This window comes from Melospiza georgiana, chromosome 2, assembly GCF_028018845.1.
Source record: "Melospiza georgiana isolate bMelGeo1 chromosome 2, bMelGeo1.pri, whole genome shotgun sequence".
Taxonomy (NCBI): domain Eukaryota; kingdom Metazoa; phylum Chordata; class Aves; order Passeriformes; family Passerellidae; genus Melospiza; species Melospiza georgiana.
The window spans coordinates 58,141,773-58,154,968 of NC_080431.1; the positions used below are offsets into that span (position 1 = coordinate 58,141,773).

Consider the following 13,196-nt stretch of genomic DNA (forward strand, 5'->3'; position numbering starts at 1 on the left):
TGATGAAACCTTAATTTATATTTTTAGATCTTTGGGATCTGGTTCTGTTGGGTTTTATTTTTTTAAACAGAGGAAACAGAGGAAACTCATGAAACACACATTGCTTTTTTAAAAGTCTCCTAGGATTCTAAGTGCACTACCTCCAGTAATGGTTATTTCTAAAGCAAAGATAAATTTGTTACATTTTCTTGAGTAAGAAATAAAAAGTCTTCTGAATTTTTAAATATAGATTCTCTTCTCATAGGAACCACTACAGATTTTCAAACTCTACAAAAGATAAAGTAAAAGAATAAATAAAATAAAAAAAGATAACTTTAATTAGCATCCTCTGGTTGGCAGTCACTAAAATTTACAGGCATTTAAAAAAAATACAAAACCACTGCTTCTGTCTGGGATGATACAATTGTTTCCTCATGTGAATGGCAGTGTGTTACAGCAAGAAAGACTGAATTTCCAGCTGTGCCAGGCTAAAAATTGCCAGTAGTACTTTTCAATGCACCATAACTGCATTTAAAAGCCTGCTAAATTTTACAAGTCAAAAGTACGCAAAATAAAGCCTCTGTTTTTGTTTACAGATGCCTAACTAGATTATCCTATGCAATATCTCAATTAATTCACTAGTTAAAAACTAAGTTCCACAGGTCAAGACTAAAAAACCCATGAAGTTTTGGGAAGGCCACAAATGTAATTTCTCTCCATTAACCACACCAAGAGCTGTCTGTTCCTATGGTAATTCCTTCATTTCTATAAGGCCCCCAATGACTGTCTTTCTAACCCTTTCTCTTCCTCCTTCTCCTCCTCAACAAAAGCTCCAAATGTCTATTCTATTATTTCCCTCTTTTTATTGTTCATTTGTCTTATCCTACTCCCTCCCTCAAGAAGACAGGAGTTCTGTAAATGCCCACCGTCCCACGCAATTCCATTTCTTTCCTTCATCTCTCATTATAATTTCTTTTTGGACAGAGCAAATAATATTCTTACCCTGACCTGTCCAGTTAAACTCTATGCCACATGCAAGGCTTTAATCTGGACAAAAACTTGATATTGCTCTTGGTTCTAGTATTTAAAAATAATTTTTAAAAGATCTTAAACCCACACATCACTGATCCATGATCATTTATACTGACCAGAATGATGTGCTGAAAGCAGAACCTAGTTATTCTGTGGAAATGAAGATGGTGGTATTACACATTCATAGTCCTACAGTAATAAAGCTCCAGATCCTGTGCAGGAGTAAAGAAGCTAAAAAAGAGAGAAGGCACTTGTGAAAAATTCCTTGTTATTTTCCTCTCCACTGAGGCAGAAGAAAGAAACTTCTACTGATCATAAAGATCTCCTGGGGAAAAATACATGAAGCAAACTGCAGTCTGGACAAAACAGCAAAACTGAGTATCTTTGTCCGTATTCCACAGCCTGGTCTGGAAAGAAGAAGCAGTCAGCCTAACATCCACTCACAGCTTTCAACAGGCCAATGCAGCAACTGAAAAAATCCATGGTATTTTTGAGGAAATGCTGGGACTTAATAATTCTGAAGGATCCCTGACTTTCAAGATGGATGTCCATTTCATGAGCCATGAATGGTCACAGAAGCAGCTTGGCTTGCTGCTTTCTGCCCAGCTGCCAGAAAAAAAGGAAAAGCTAACCAGGATGAGAATAAAATACAAGCACCCTAGACTTGTTAAATCCTTGCGGAGTAATTGGGATTGAAGCCAAGGAAGCAGTATTGAGCTATTTCCCATGGTTTTCAGAGATGCTTATGTCATCCAAAGAGTGCACTGCCTCTTACACACTGCAAAATTTTACTCTGTACAGACAGAAGAGAAAATTGTTTTGTGACCTCATGAGGTTTAATTCTATTTATTAGTTCTCCTCATCTTTTATTTTGTTTAAGACACTGTATGTTTTTAATAGTCATTTTGAGGAGCACAAAGTCCTTTAAGCATAGGCATCCAATTCATAAAGAGGCAACAGTAATACCAGTAGGTGTTTTTACTGAAACTTTGAAACTTCATCCATTTTTTTCTAATTAATTTTTTTTGTGACTAGGAGTTTTCACAGTGCATGCTTACAGATGATTTAAACCCTGCTTTTTATTTTAACAGCTAAATTGTGAGCCTCTAAAAATTAACAATTAAACCTTTAAAAAATAAACAATAAATGCAGGTAAAGTTTCTGCAATGACAGCTTAGTTTGGGAGGGAATAATTCCACCTCTTCCATTATTTTTCTGTCCATCAACTGAATTTATCCTTTTTTTAAGAAAACGTCCCAAGTTTTTTCCTTACTCTTCCATTTCAGTTACATTTCCCTCCTCTATACTCTCCTCCTTTTGTTCTAGGAAATACATATGTTTGCATTATATTCTGTAAAAATACTCCACATTTTTTGTCACCTCCAGACAAATTTGGCAATATAAGAAATAAATAATGAACCGTAAGTATTTAGGACAATATTTAATTTTTGTGACTTGGAGTCAATTACATGCAACTGGTTTTGGTTGCAGGAGCTGTAGCAAACTATGCTGGTTGTATAGCCTTCTATACATGGTAAATGCTCAGGACACCTACTGACCACAAATTTTAAACCTATTGACTTTGGTCTACTTAAATCACCAAAGCATCAACTACTCACACAGGGTCTTAAACAATGAAGGGCTTCAAAGACCTGGCTGTCTGGCAAAATTTTCATCCATAATGAATCAATTAAGAAACCAAACTCTACAATAATTTTTCAGAAACTAATTTTTTTTAAATATATTCCTGAATTAAAACAGAAAAAATCACAGTAACATAGAATGGGAGTTAATGTAGTCAAGGGGGGCACAGAATAATGCAGTTACTTATAACACAGTTGTTTTCCTGTTATGCTTGAAGCTATCACCATAACAAAACATAACAAAATAAAAGATACAGGTGAAAAAAGCCACAATTTTTCCATCTTCCCACATTGTACATTCTTCCTAAAAATCCATTTTCACAGTGCTTGCTCACTCTAGTTTAAGATGATCCATTTAATGAGGCTTCTACAATATCTCTTACGAGATGTGTACACTCAAATTACGCCTATAGACCTCTGGAAATTTCTGCAATGATGTCTAAACTTTCATATCCGAATTTGACCCTGTAAGTGGTAATTAATCTGGCACCAGACCTAAAAACATCCCTATATACATTGGCAGGAGCAATTCTCCATATTCCTGCCTTTCTGCCATGCATCTCCTTTGACTCTTATTTTCTGTCAAGCTCTTGAAATCCTGTCCCTAAGTCAGTCTTCTACTCTCATCACTAGGATGCTCTTGCCTGAACTCTCTGAGATCTTTTTAGTAAACCCACATAGAAAATAACGCACCAAGAGGTAGTTCAACCACCTTGAAAGAAAGGGGCTCTATTAGCAATTGTTCATACCCTGCAGCAATTTTGCCAGTAGCTGAAAAGAATTCAGATAATCATAAGCAAGTAGTCCTTTGGTCTGCTAAGTCACTTGACATCTTTTATGTAGAAGTGAATAAATGAAGGTATAAGTTTAAGTCTAGAGAATGTAATTGTTGTGGAAAATAGATGTTATTAATACCTCAAATAATTAGTGACCTTTGCTGCCAGAATAATGACTTACACATGTTTCAGTGTAGAACATACACATCATATTTATTTCTACTTAGTTTTACAATTAAGAACTTCCCCTTCAGGAAAACACAAAAGAAAATGAGGAAAAACAGGGAAGTAAAGAGCAGAACAGGCCTTCTGAAAGCTGGGCTGTAATAAAAGAGGAAAGGGTACTTAATCATCAAAGAATGCATTTCAGCTGTGATGTTTTTTCTTCTGGTTTATTATTGAAATAAAACATGATGACTGAAGACATTTTTAATGCTTGGAAAGCAGAACAGGCTCAGAAAACCACAGTATCTAGTATGTGTATTTTATTCTTGTTTTATAAACATGTAACTATAGAAAATGAAAAATGTGACTTCATGTTCTACTTCTGCTTTGACAAAAAGAAATTTCAAACCCCTTGAATAAAATCTTTTCTTGTTAATGAAATAAAACAAAGTAAGGAATGTGGCAATATAACATTAGTGGCTTCATTTTTCATCTGAACAGAAAGTAAATGCAGGCTTATTTCTTTGCTCTCAGCTCTGTCTTTCTATCACAAATCATCTGTCTTGTTCCCACCTTAAGAAGGTGCACTGAGATTTTGAAAGCCCATACTCTTTACTACAAATTGTGCTTATGATGAGGCTCCAGCCATCTGCCAGCCTTCAATTTATCCACTGCTGGACATAAGATCTATTTCAGAGAACAGGCAAACCTTCAAAACTTTCATCTAAAAAAAGGACTGATGGGGAATAGGTAAAAGGTACATACTGAAAGGTGTCGTGTATAGTATTCATCAGGTTTCAGTGTATATTAGAATTTTGGTTTTGGCACAAGGTTATACTGTTACATTTAAAATAAATGTTCTCAGTTATTTGTAAGTTTTAGTTTATAAAGAAATAATTTTGTTTGGGTTATTTCCCAGAACACATTCCTCAAAACTTCACTTTGTTCTTGACATAAATTGAAAACAATAATATAGATATACTGTACACAGGCTTCAAAATGGCATTAAAGAGGCACATTATCAATATGTTTAAAACATTTAGAAAGCTCAGCTTTGCATCTTTCTAAGTGAATGACTAGATACTTAGACTGAGTAATATCTGTTCCAATAAACTACTCTGTGGGAAATGTTTTGAATAATGGTTAATTTATGCTGAGGTAATGACAGCATAATACAACTGAAATCTGTGCTAATAGGAAAAAAGAAGCCCCTTCCAGCTATTTCTGTTACAATTGGCTGCAGTTATTTTCACATCTCTCTCCCTTGCATAAAATATTACTTTAAGTGTATGTGAAAATGCTTGTTGCTAATTTTAAAAATCAATAATTGGTACCTGTCATCCATATGGAGAAAAACAACAAAAAACCCCAGACAATAAAGAAGAAATTTTCATGCACAAGACCTATATTTTATATATTTCTGCAATAAAAGAGAGCAATTGTGGTTAATGTTCTTTCCATATCAGCAAAACATTAAGCTCAGTTTGGGTAAGACTCCAGGGTTTGAAATGCACATGGAATTTTAAATGTAGATGAGAACGGGCAAAACAATTTGTTCCAAATAATACTTCAGGTAGGCTGAAGTATTAGAGGACATTTTTCTGGAATATGGGTTATTTACAAACTCACTGCAGTATAGATGAATGAATGACCTGAAATATGTAATAAATAGGCTGATTCAAGTCTCATCAGCTTAATAAGTTACCATCAGCTCTTCCATTTGAATTCTCGGTGTAAAGCTGGTGGTGCTCTTTGAGTGCCAGTGCTTAGCTCTGCCTGGATAAAGAGCATTTTAATCACAAGTACAATAAAAAGTAAACAAGTTCCAAACCTTCTAATGGGCAATTTTGGACAAAAACCCTACCTCTATGCCACAAACAATTGCCACTTGTTTTAATTTAAGAGACTGTGTCTTTTCTGGATTCTGAAAAGGTTCTGAATTCCCATAAACATGTAACAGCATGATCCAAGAATGGTTATGAATTCAGATCATCACAGATTCCTTGAAATATTGGCTATTATCTGTAATACATTCTTTAACAGGAGATATCATGATCAATCATTGATCTAACTGTGGATTATTGTTTTAAGCAATGGTAGTATGACATTTTAAAATTGGAATCCTATGGATCCAAATATGATTTTTGACTTGTCATAAATGGCTTGTGTTACTTAGGGTAGGTCCTCCCAAAAAGTAATTTCATACTCAAATTGGATGCATAATTAAAATGTTTTGGTGATTCTGAAGAAAACACCTTCTGAAAGCCCTTTTCCCTGAACAACAAAGATATGGAAGTGCACACATTATTATCCAAGTAGAAGCCTACACATTGGGCAATTACTATACAGTAACTGACCTCATGCAATTTATATTAATTCCTTATTGTATATTCTGATTTTATAGAATCTGTCTTTTCTTATATTCTGTGTCTTCTTCAAGAATCTTTACCTACAGAAATTAATATTGTACCCTCAAAAAGTCCTTGTGTTTTGCTTCTTGATCTACAGGGAGTTATCATAACAAAGTGACAGCAAATTAAAACTCTCCCTTTTCCACTTAGAGAAGGATACAGAGCTCAGAAACTCACCAGAAAGACATACAAATTATTATACTACATCCACATATGTTCCTATTTAAAAAAAATCCATTAATATTCTGTTGATAATCCCTTACTGCAATAAAACACACAGGCCAAATATAGTACAAAATAGTCAAGTTTTTTTTCCCCAAACCAGTATAAATTTGTAAAAAAAATCCTTGTTCTGTGTGTCGAGGAAAAACATTATTTGGAATGAAGAAGAAGTAGATTTCTTGACAAAAATCAATAGAATGCAATACATATTTCTTAGAGAATAGAGCTCTTAGCACACAGGAAAATAATTTCTACTTTGATGATAGCTTTTACTTGAATTCCTTAACTTAACTTTGAAAAAAGCAGATTGATACAAATGCAGCTTCCAACTAATTTCACCACTATCTATATTCACGCTTAAACAAGACTGCTCCAAGTAAGGAAGCAAAGACCATTTCTTGTATGGAGGCAATTAAATACAAGTGAACATATAAATGGCCAGTGCTGTGGGTACAATTCAATCAAGCAGATCCATAGGGGTGGTTTTGATATTCTTGTCACATCAAAGAAACAGCTCCCAGAAGAAAAAGATCTTAACAAGTTAAAAATTAAATCAGAATAAATATGAATAACTCTGAGAGAAAGGAAGAACAAGCACTTGGTGGCAAGGGCTGGTGTTACCTTGGAAGTGTTATATAGTGCTATTAGAATAGCGTGTTAATTTTTTCCTCATAAATTTGCCAGGTTCAGTCACCAGGGAAGGGCTAGCACTGCAGCTCCCTTTGTTAAAGATATATCTATCTTGCTGAGTCTTGACAGCCCTATCATGTCAGCCCTCTGTAGTAGCAAAAAGTGTTTCAGCAAGAAGAGGGGGGAAAAAAGAAAGGAGGGGAAAAAAAGTGAAAACTGATGTGATCTACTCTGCTTCCTGTGGGCATATTTCACTATAGCAGATCCAGAGGGATGCTTTGTTATTCCTGTCAGATCAAAGAAAGAGATAACAGAAGAAAATATAAGAGGAAAAATATAACCCAGAAATGAGGGTAGCTGAAAGCACTGCAAGACTACCACATCATTATGACTTTTCAAATTATTTAAATATGCTAAATATCAAGTCATCACCAAAGAAATAAATATTGCATAGGCCATATGCTCTGTTAGCTGCCAGAAAAACTATCCTACTAGGATTAGTTTATGGGCACAGCAACTGCCTGTCAAACACTAGCAATTTTAATCATTTTTCAATTTGCTGTGTGCGTTGCAAGTATGCTCAGGTATCTTGACAGGTGCTCAGGAAAAATACCTGAGCCCACCAGGTCCACACTGCCTTGCTTTACTACGCCTTTGCAATAATTCCTGTTGGACTGGGGAGATGGAAGCATATGGTGAAGATGCAACAGTCACAGGAAAGTCATTGTACTGTGCTGCTAAGTTGGATTTGCAGCTCAACACAATGATGATACAAATTTGTCCTTGAGTCCAAAGCAAACCAAAAGCTGAAAAAAATTTTCCAAATATTTCTAATCACAAACGAGGTGAAAGTGTAAAAAAAGGAAATAAACAGAGATCTGGCTATGATTTTAAAAAAACCCAAAACAATTTAAAACCCCCAAATAGTACCTTTCTGCAAGTTAGATGTATTTTCAGTACAACATGTGATTAGCCTTTTATGCACTAAGCTGTCCACTTAATTATTTTGTGTTTCATCTACAAGGTATTAAATTAATGTAGTAATAAATAAAAATAATTTTGTCTCATCTATTGCATTTTCTGGCTTTCTTTCCTTTCTACCACAACTCTTTTTTTTCCTTTCTTTCCTTTCTACCACAACACTTTGTGTTATTCAAGTTCCTAACTTGAAGTCAATAGATTTTTGAGTGCCCTCATTGCCAGGTGTTTGGGGAGGAAAGGAGCTCCTAAAATCTACAAATATTCTGGGAGAAACCAGAGGAGGAACTACATTTTACCAAAGAAGTGGAGCCACAACATCAAAGAACTATAAACCGTATTTCCTATATTGTTCTTTATATATTAGCATTCTCAGCATCAATTCCCTGAAGTCAGCCAAGTCTGTCTAGTGGAAAAGGATTTGGATTATGATGTAAACTAACAGTAAAGACAATTCCAAATAACATCTAATGTCCAATATAACTACTGTTTACATATTAAAAAGAGATACAGGCTTTGTACCAGGGATGTTCTGTCATGTTTCTCCACAGGAGAAGACTGTCATGGTAAAGTTCATTATCAATTACTGCCTTACAAGTACAAGATGAGTTAAGCTGTCATAATTTTCTCAGCCAGAAATCCTGTGCTGTCAAAGAATGTCAATTTTTAATCTGACAAAAGGAAGAAAATTATCTGTTATTCTGACCTCTAATTTCTTGACATTTTAATGCTGTAATTGCTGTGGTTAGTGCTGCAACCATTATTCCACCTGTCAAGTAAGAATGAATCAATATCCTTAAGCTGTTCAAGTTTAAGCTTCCACCTCACTGCTCTTACTTTAAAAAAGGTTGAAGTGAAAAAAAAAAAAAAAGAAGAAGGATTTTGGGCCTGGAAAATGTTTATTTTATTTTGTTACACATTTTTTCCTCCTCATTACAATATGAAAGTAATTTTTCAATATGAGACTAAGAGAGTATTATCGCAGATAGAATTGAGGAATTTACCAATTTCTAATGATAAAAGATTGAAACCACAAAATTCAATTCTATACTTTTTTTCCATGGTGCATGTAAATTAGGACTTTCCTGTTGCCCTTGTAACAACTTGAGGTAAATTATCATGACTAATTATTTTTTGTGGTATCAGAAATTAGGAAGTTGTTTAAAAAAGTCAAATTGCTTATGTTGAAATGAAACCCGTTTATTTTACCCATCCAGTGCAGACCTTAAGTTGCCACAGAGGTATTTGGTATTCCAGGGTATTCCAGGGGCAGATGTATGTGATTTCATAGACTGAAGTAATCTAAAACTTAACTATCTCAGTATTATGGTTTCTATCAGTAGGAATTTTCTATATGGAAACTGAAGAAAGAAAATCAGATGGAAAATCTGCTATTTAATAGGTCTGCAAAGAACAATAACACAGGATGGCCCTTTTTCCAATGCTAAACAGTAGAGATTTCTTGGAGAGCTCCCAAAGCATATGAGAAAAATGTAAGGAATGGCAGGGATCAGTTGTTTCACTGCTGAATATTTTTGTGTAGATAGATGACTACAGAAGTAACTTTAATATTTTTCACAGAAAACTAAGAACATATTTTTAGTGGTTAAGTGAGGTGCTCAAGTAAAGGGTGAAAGGGCCAAGGTACAGGTCACAGGGCTGTGACCACCCTTTCCACCTTTTGAAATTACATCTTTCAATCAGCTCAGACTAAATGGGAGCGTATTTTTTTATTTGGAGACTTATTTCGCTGGATAGATTTACCTGGGACTCAGTTCAATATGAAATTAGTTATGGCCACAGTTACTGCCATACTTGAGCCCACTGGCCTGATAATGGCTGCTGCCAATAAGGTTGTATTGATTGGCTTATTTTACAGTCATTTTACAGTATTAAGAACATTCACCATCTTCTGTGACACAAGACCACAATATTTTAGTTTATTTACAAAATAAACATCAAGAGAATTTGGATACTAAGACATGCATTTTCCTGGATAACTGCAGGACATTAATTAATTAATTCTAAATTGCAGTGTTTCTAAATTAAAATGCCAGATACCACCACTTGCCACTGTAAAATATGATAAATAATTTTGATCACTATTTTAAAGGTGCTGGTGTTCTTATCCTTAATTCCTGTATTTACAAGGGGTCTTCAGAGGCTTTTAAAATATCTTTTTGATTTTAATTTATTTTCTGGAATATTTACCAAAAGTCAGAATAAAGTCAAACAAACCCAAACAAGCACAAATAGAACAACAGCAAAAAAGCAAAAAAACCTCATAATATATACCGTCAACAGAAACATGACCATCAAATGCATGGTCCTCTATACCATCAAGATGTCAAATGCTTTATTATTGGCAAGAGAATGTGCACTAGTTTCATAAACAGATCCCAGGAAAACAGAAAGCAGGTCTAAATCCATCTATATTTAAACATGCACTGTAAATTCTGATTAAAAATAATTTCAAGTATTTTTTAATTTTCTTATGAAAAACCAAAAATCAACAATCCTGAGATGCCTTGGAAGTAAAAGCATAGTATTTTTAAATGGATGTTTACAACTTTATTATCTATGCAAAACAAAAATAAGGAGGATTTATTTTTTCTGGTAATTTTTCCTTCTCATTGCTATCAGTGAAATTTATTTACAAATCTAACTTATTGCAATGAAGATTAAGTTGTGCTTTTAGAAATTTACAGTGTAAATTGCCTAAGAAGATGTTTACATGTTATTGATTTAAAGGTCATGGGTTAGATGTACAAGTGAGTGAACAAAAATGTCTCCATGAATTTTCTTAAATTTCTGATGACAAGATATGCAAGCAAGTAGAGCCCCAGGAGAGCTGAAGAGTCTCATCATGTCATAAGATGTTAGATAAGGTGCACAGACAGACAGACAGACCTCAATTCTACAAGCTGCCCTGTGGGAGTAGACCCTAAAAGTCAAGACATAGGAGTCTGCCCATGCAGATCAGGACCCTAAGCCATGCAAATTCCTTGTATTCATGGTGCTGAACACCTGCTTTATACTTTAAAAAACACTGCTTCTTCTTATATCTAGAAGAGCCTATCTTCTCATGCTCAAAGTTTTAAATCCAGAAAATTATTATATAGATGTCAACATTAAATATTTGAGGCAGGGGGAGTCAAAGCAATTGTGGCAGTCTTAAAATTAAGAAAATATTAGTTGTTTAAAAAATCTAAGCTTTACAGTGCATGTAGTGAAAATCCAGTTCTAGGAAGTCTGGGGTCTAAATGGTTTTTTAGTTCTGCTCCTAAAAAATCACCAAATGTAACAGAATGCAGCAATGCGCTAGTAAAAATGAACCAACCAACCAACCAAAGAAAAAAAATCCCAAAACCCTAAATCAAACCGAAACACAAACCAAAACCAAATAGAAAACAAAACAAAAACAAAACAAAAAAAAAGGACAAAACTCAGTAGGTAGCTGAATGAATGCTTTCTGGAATCCACATCTTTCTGAAATCTGTAGATTTCTGTCTGCAAGATTGGAAACAAACAAACAAACAAAACCCCATTGCCTGGCAATGTACATTATTCCTGTTTTGCATACAGCAGATGGCAGCTATCTGGGGGAATGGAAGATTGTGTGTAGGGCTTCATCACAGCAGTACTCATCTAGCAGCTGTTGCTTCCTCACACTTTACACCAAATTTCAATTGTTTTAGCCAACAAATGAATGTTGCTGGAAAATCATCATGCAAATTAATAGGTACTAGAAAACCATTATTAAAATTATTAGTCTTAGTGAAAACAAATACAGTCACTGGAAGGAAACGTAGCAGGATATCTAGAATAATTTTCTTTTAGAATTTACTGATTAATCTAAAATACTCACTTGTATATATTGCAAAAGTATATATATATATTTAATTCATATGCATATATAAACATAAGTACTTGAATGCACAACAAATAGAAAGCATTTTCTATTTTGATAACAGTTCAATTATACTTTATGTGATTAAAAATAATTTAAATATTTGCTGCAATCACTCTAGAAAATACATTCTTTCTCAGACACATTTTCACCATCATCTGACTTAAAGGTTAGGCTTTTGTTCTCTATTACTATGATGCAGGTTTTTTCTAGTTTTTCAGTTCTGCTAAGTGAACTTAATACAAGTAAATTATAAAATATAGCAGACACTATAGTAACGAATAAACATTGCAATGTAATTTCCTACACCATAACTGAATATTAAATCTATTAGGTTCATTTGTTTCATTGCTAGTTTATTCATACTTGCTTCTGAAATCACCTGGGGCCTAAATTCTGAATCAAGTCAGACACATCCATTTTCTTCAGCAGTGAAAGATGGAAAAAGTACCATTTCTTGTGAGATGACAGCAGATTTTAGCATGAAATGACAGTAAACACCTACCTCCCTGAGGACAGGATCAGTGATACTGTCCAGGTTCACAGAGCCTTCATATGTTAGGTAGTGGAAAACGTTGAGTGCACGCACGGCTTCTGGTCCTCGTTGCTTGTAGCCAAATATAAGGTCAATCCACTGATGAAGCTGACATGATACAAACTCACTTTCCAGGGCCTGCAAGTGAAATTCAGGATTAGGAAGTAACTGAGAAAACATAGCAGGCATCACTACATTTTCTCTTCAGACTTATTTGATATGTTTGCAATCTTTCAAACTTTAAAAAAAATAAACTTATTCTATTGAGAGAAACATCAAAAAGATAGTATCTTTTTCCTTTACCTTTATATCATGCTAATTTTCTTCTCAGCTACTGAGTTTCTCCCAGCTGCAAGTATTTTAGTAATTTCTGGGCTTTTCAATTAGGCTAGTTAATTTGTCAAGAAAAAAATGGAAATGGGAAAGAAAATTCAAAAAAACAGTCTTCCAACTCATTTTCAAACTAGTTATAATTAGTCTTAAATCTAAAATGGAAATTCCTCCTGTTTTTATCACACTGCCACTACTCAGCACAAACACTTCCCAGCTAGGACAGAGCTTCATGTCTTTCTGAGGAAATTTCAGATTTTACAAGCTGATAAACTTCGGGAAAATATTATTAATTTTTTTTCATTTACATTAAAAGGAGGCTGCTTCAGAACTAATCATCAGGTGCTGTAGTACCATGCCATGCCATTTACTGGCAGCAGCCCCCTTCTCACCACCACACAAGCAGGACTAGCCTCAGACAAGGCAAGCCATGCCTGGGCCATCATGTAACCATTCCTCAGAGATTTTCCCAGTAATGCTCCTCATGGAAGAAGAACTCTCTGTGCTTTCGTGGAAAACTGGACACTTTTCTGCCAAAACCAGTGACTATTATCTCTGATGAAAATGGATGGGAAGGCTCAGGCT

At 34.6% G+C, this 13,196-nt stretch overlaps 1 protein-coding gene across 5 annotated transcripts in view; it reads right to left on the reverse strand.

Annotated features, from left to right (window-relative positions):
• Positions 1-13,196, reverse strand: part of NBEA (neurobeachin) — a 452,410-nt gene that overhangs the window by 32,386 nt on the left and 406,828 nt on the right. For all 5 annotated transcript variants that reach the window (XM_058019299.1, XM_058019300.1, XM_058019298.1 and 2 more), the window contains one exon: positions 12,252-12,419. In XM_058019299.1, coding sequence (XP_057875282.1) covers positions 12,252-12,419 — 168 coding nt within the window. The remainder of the gene's footprint in view (positions 1-12,251; positions 12,420-13,196) is intronic.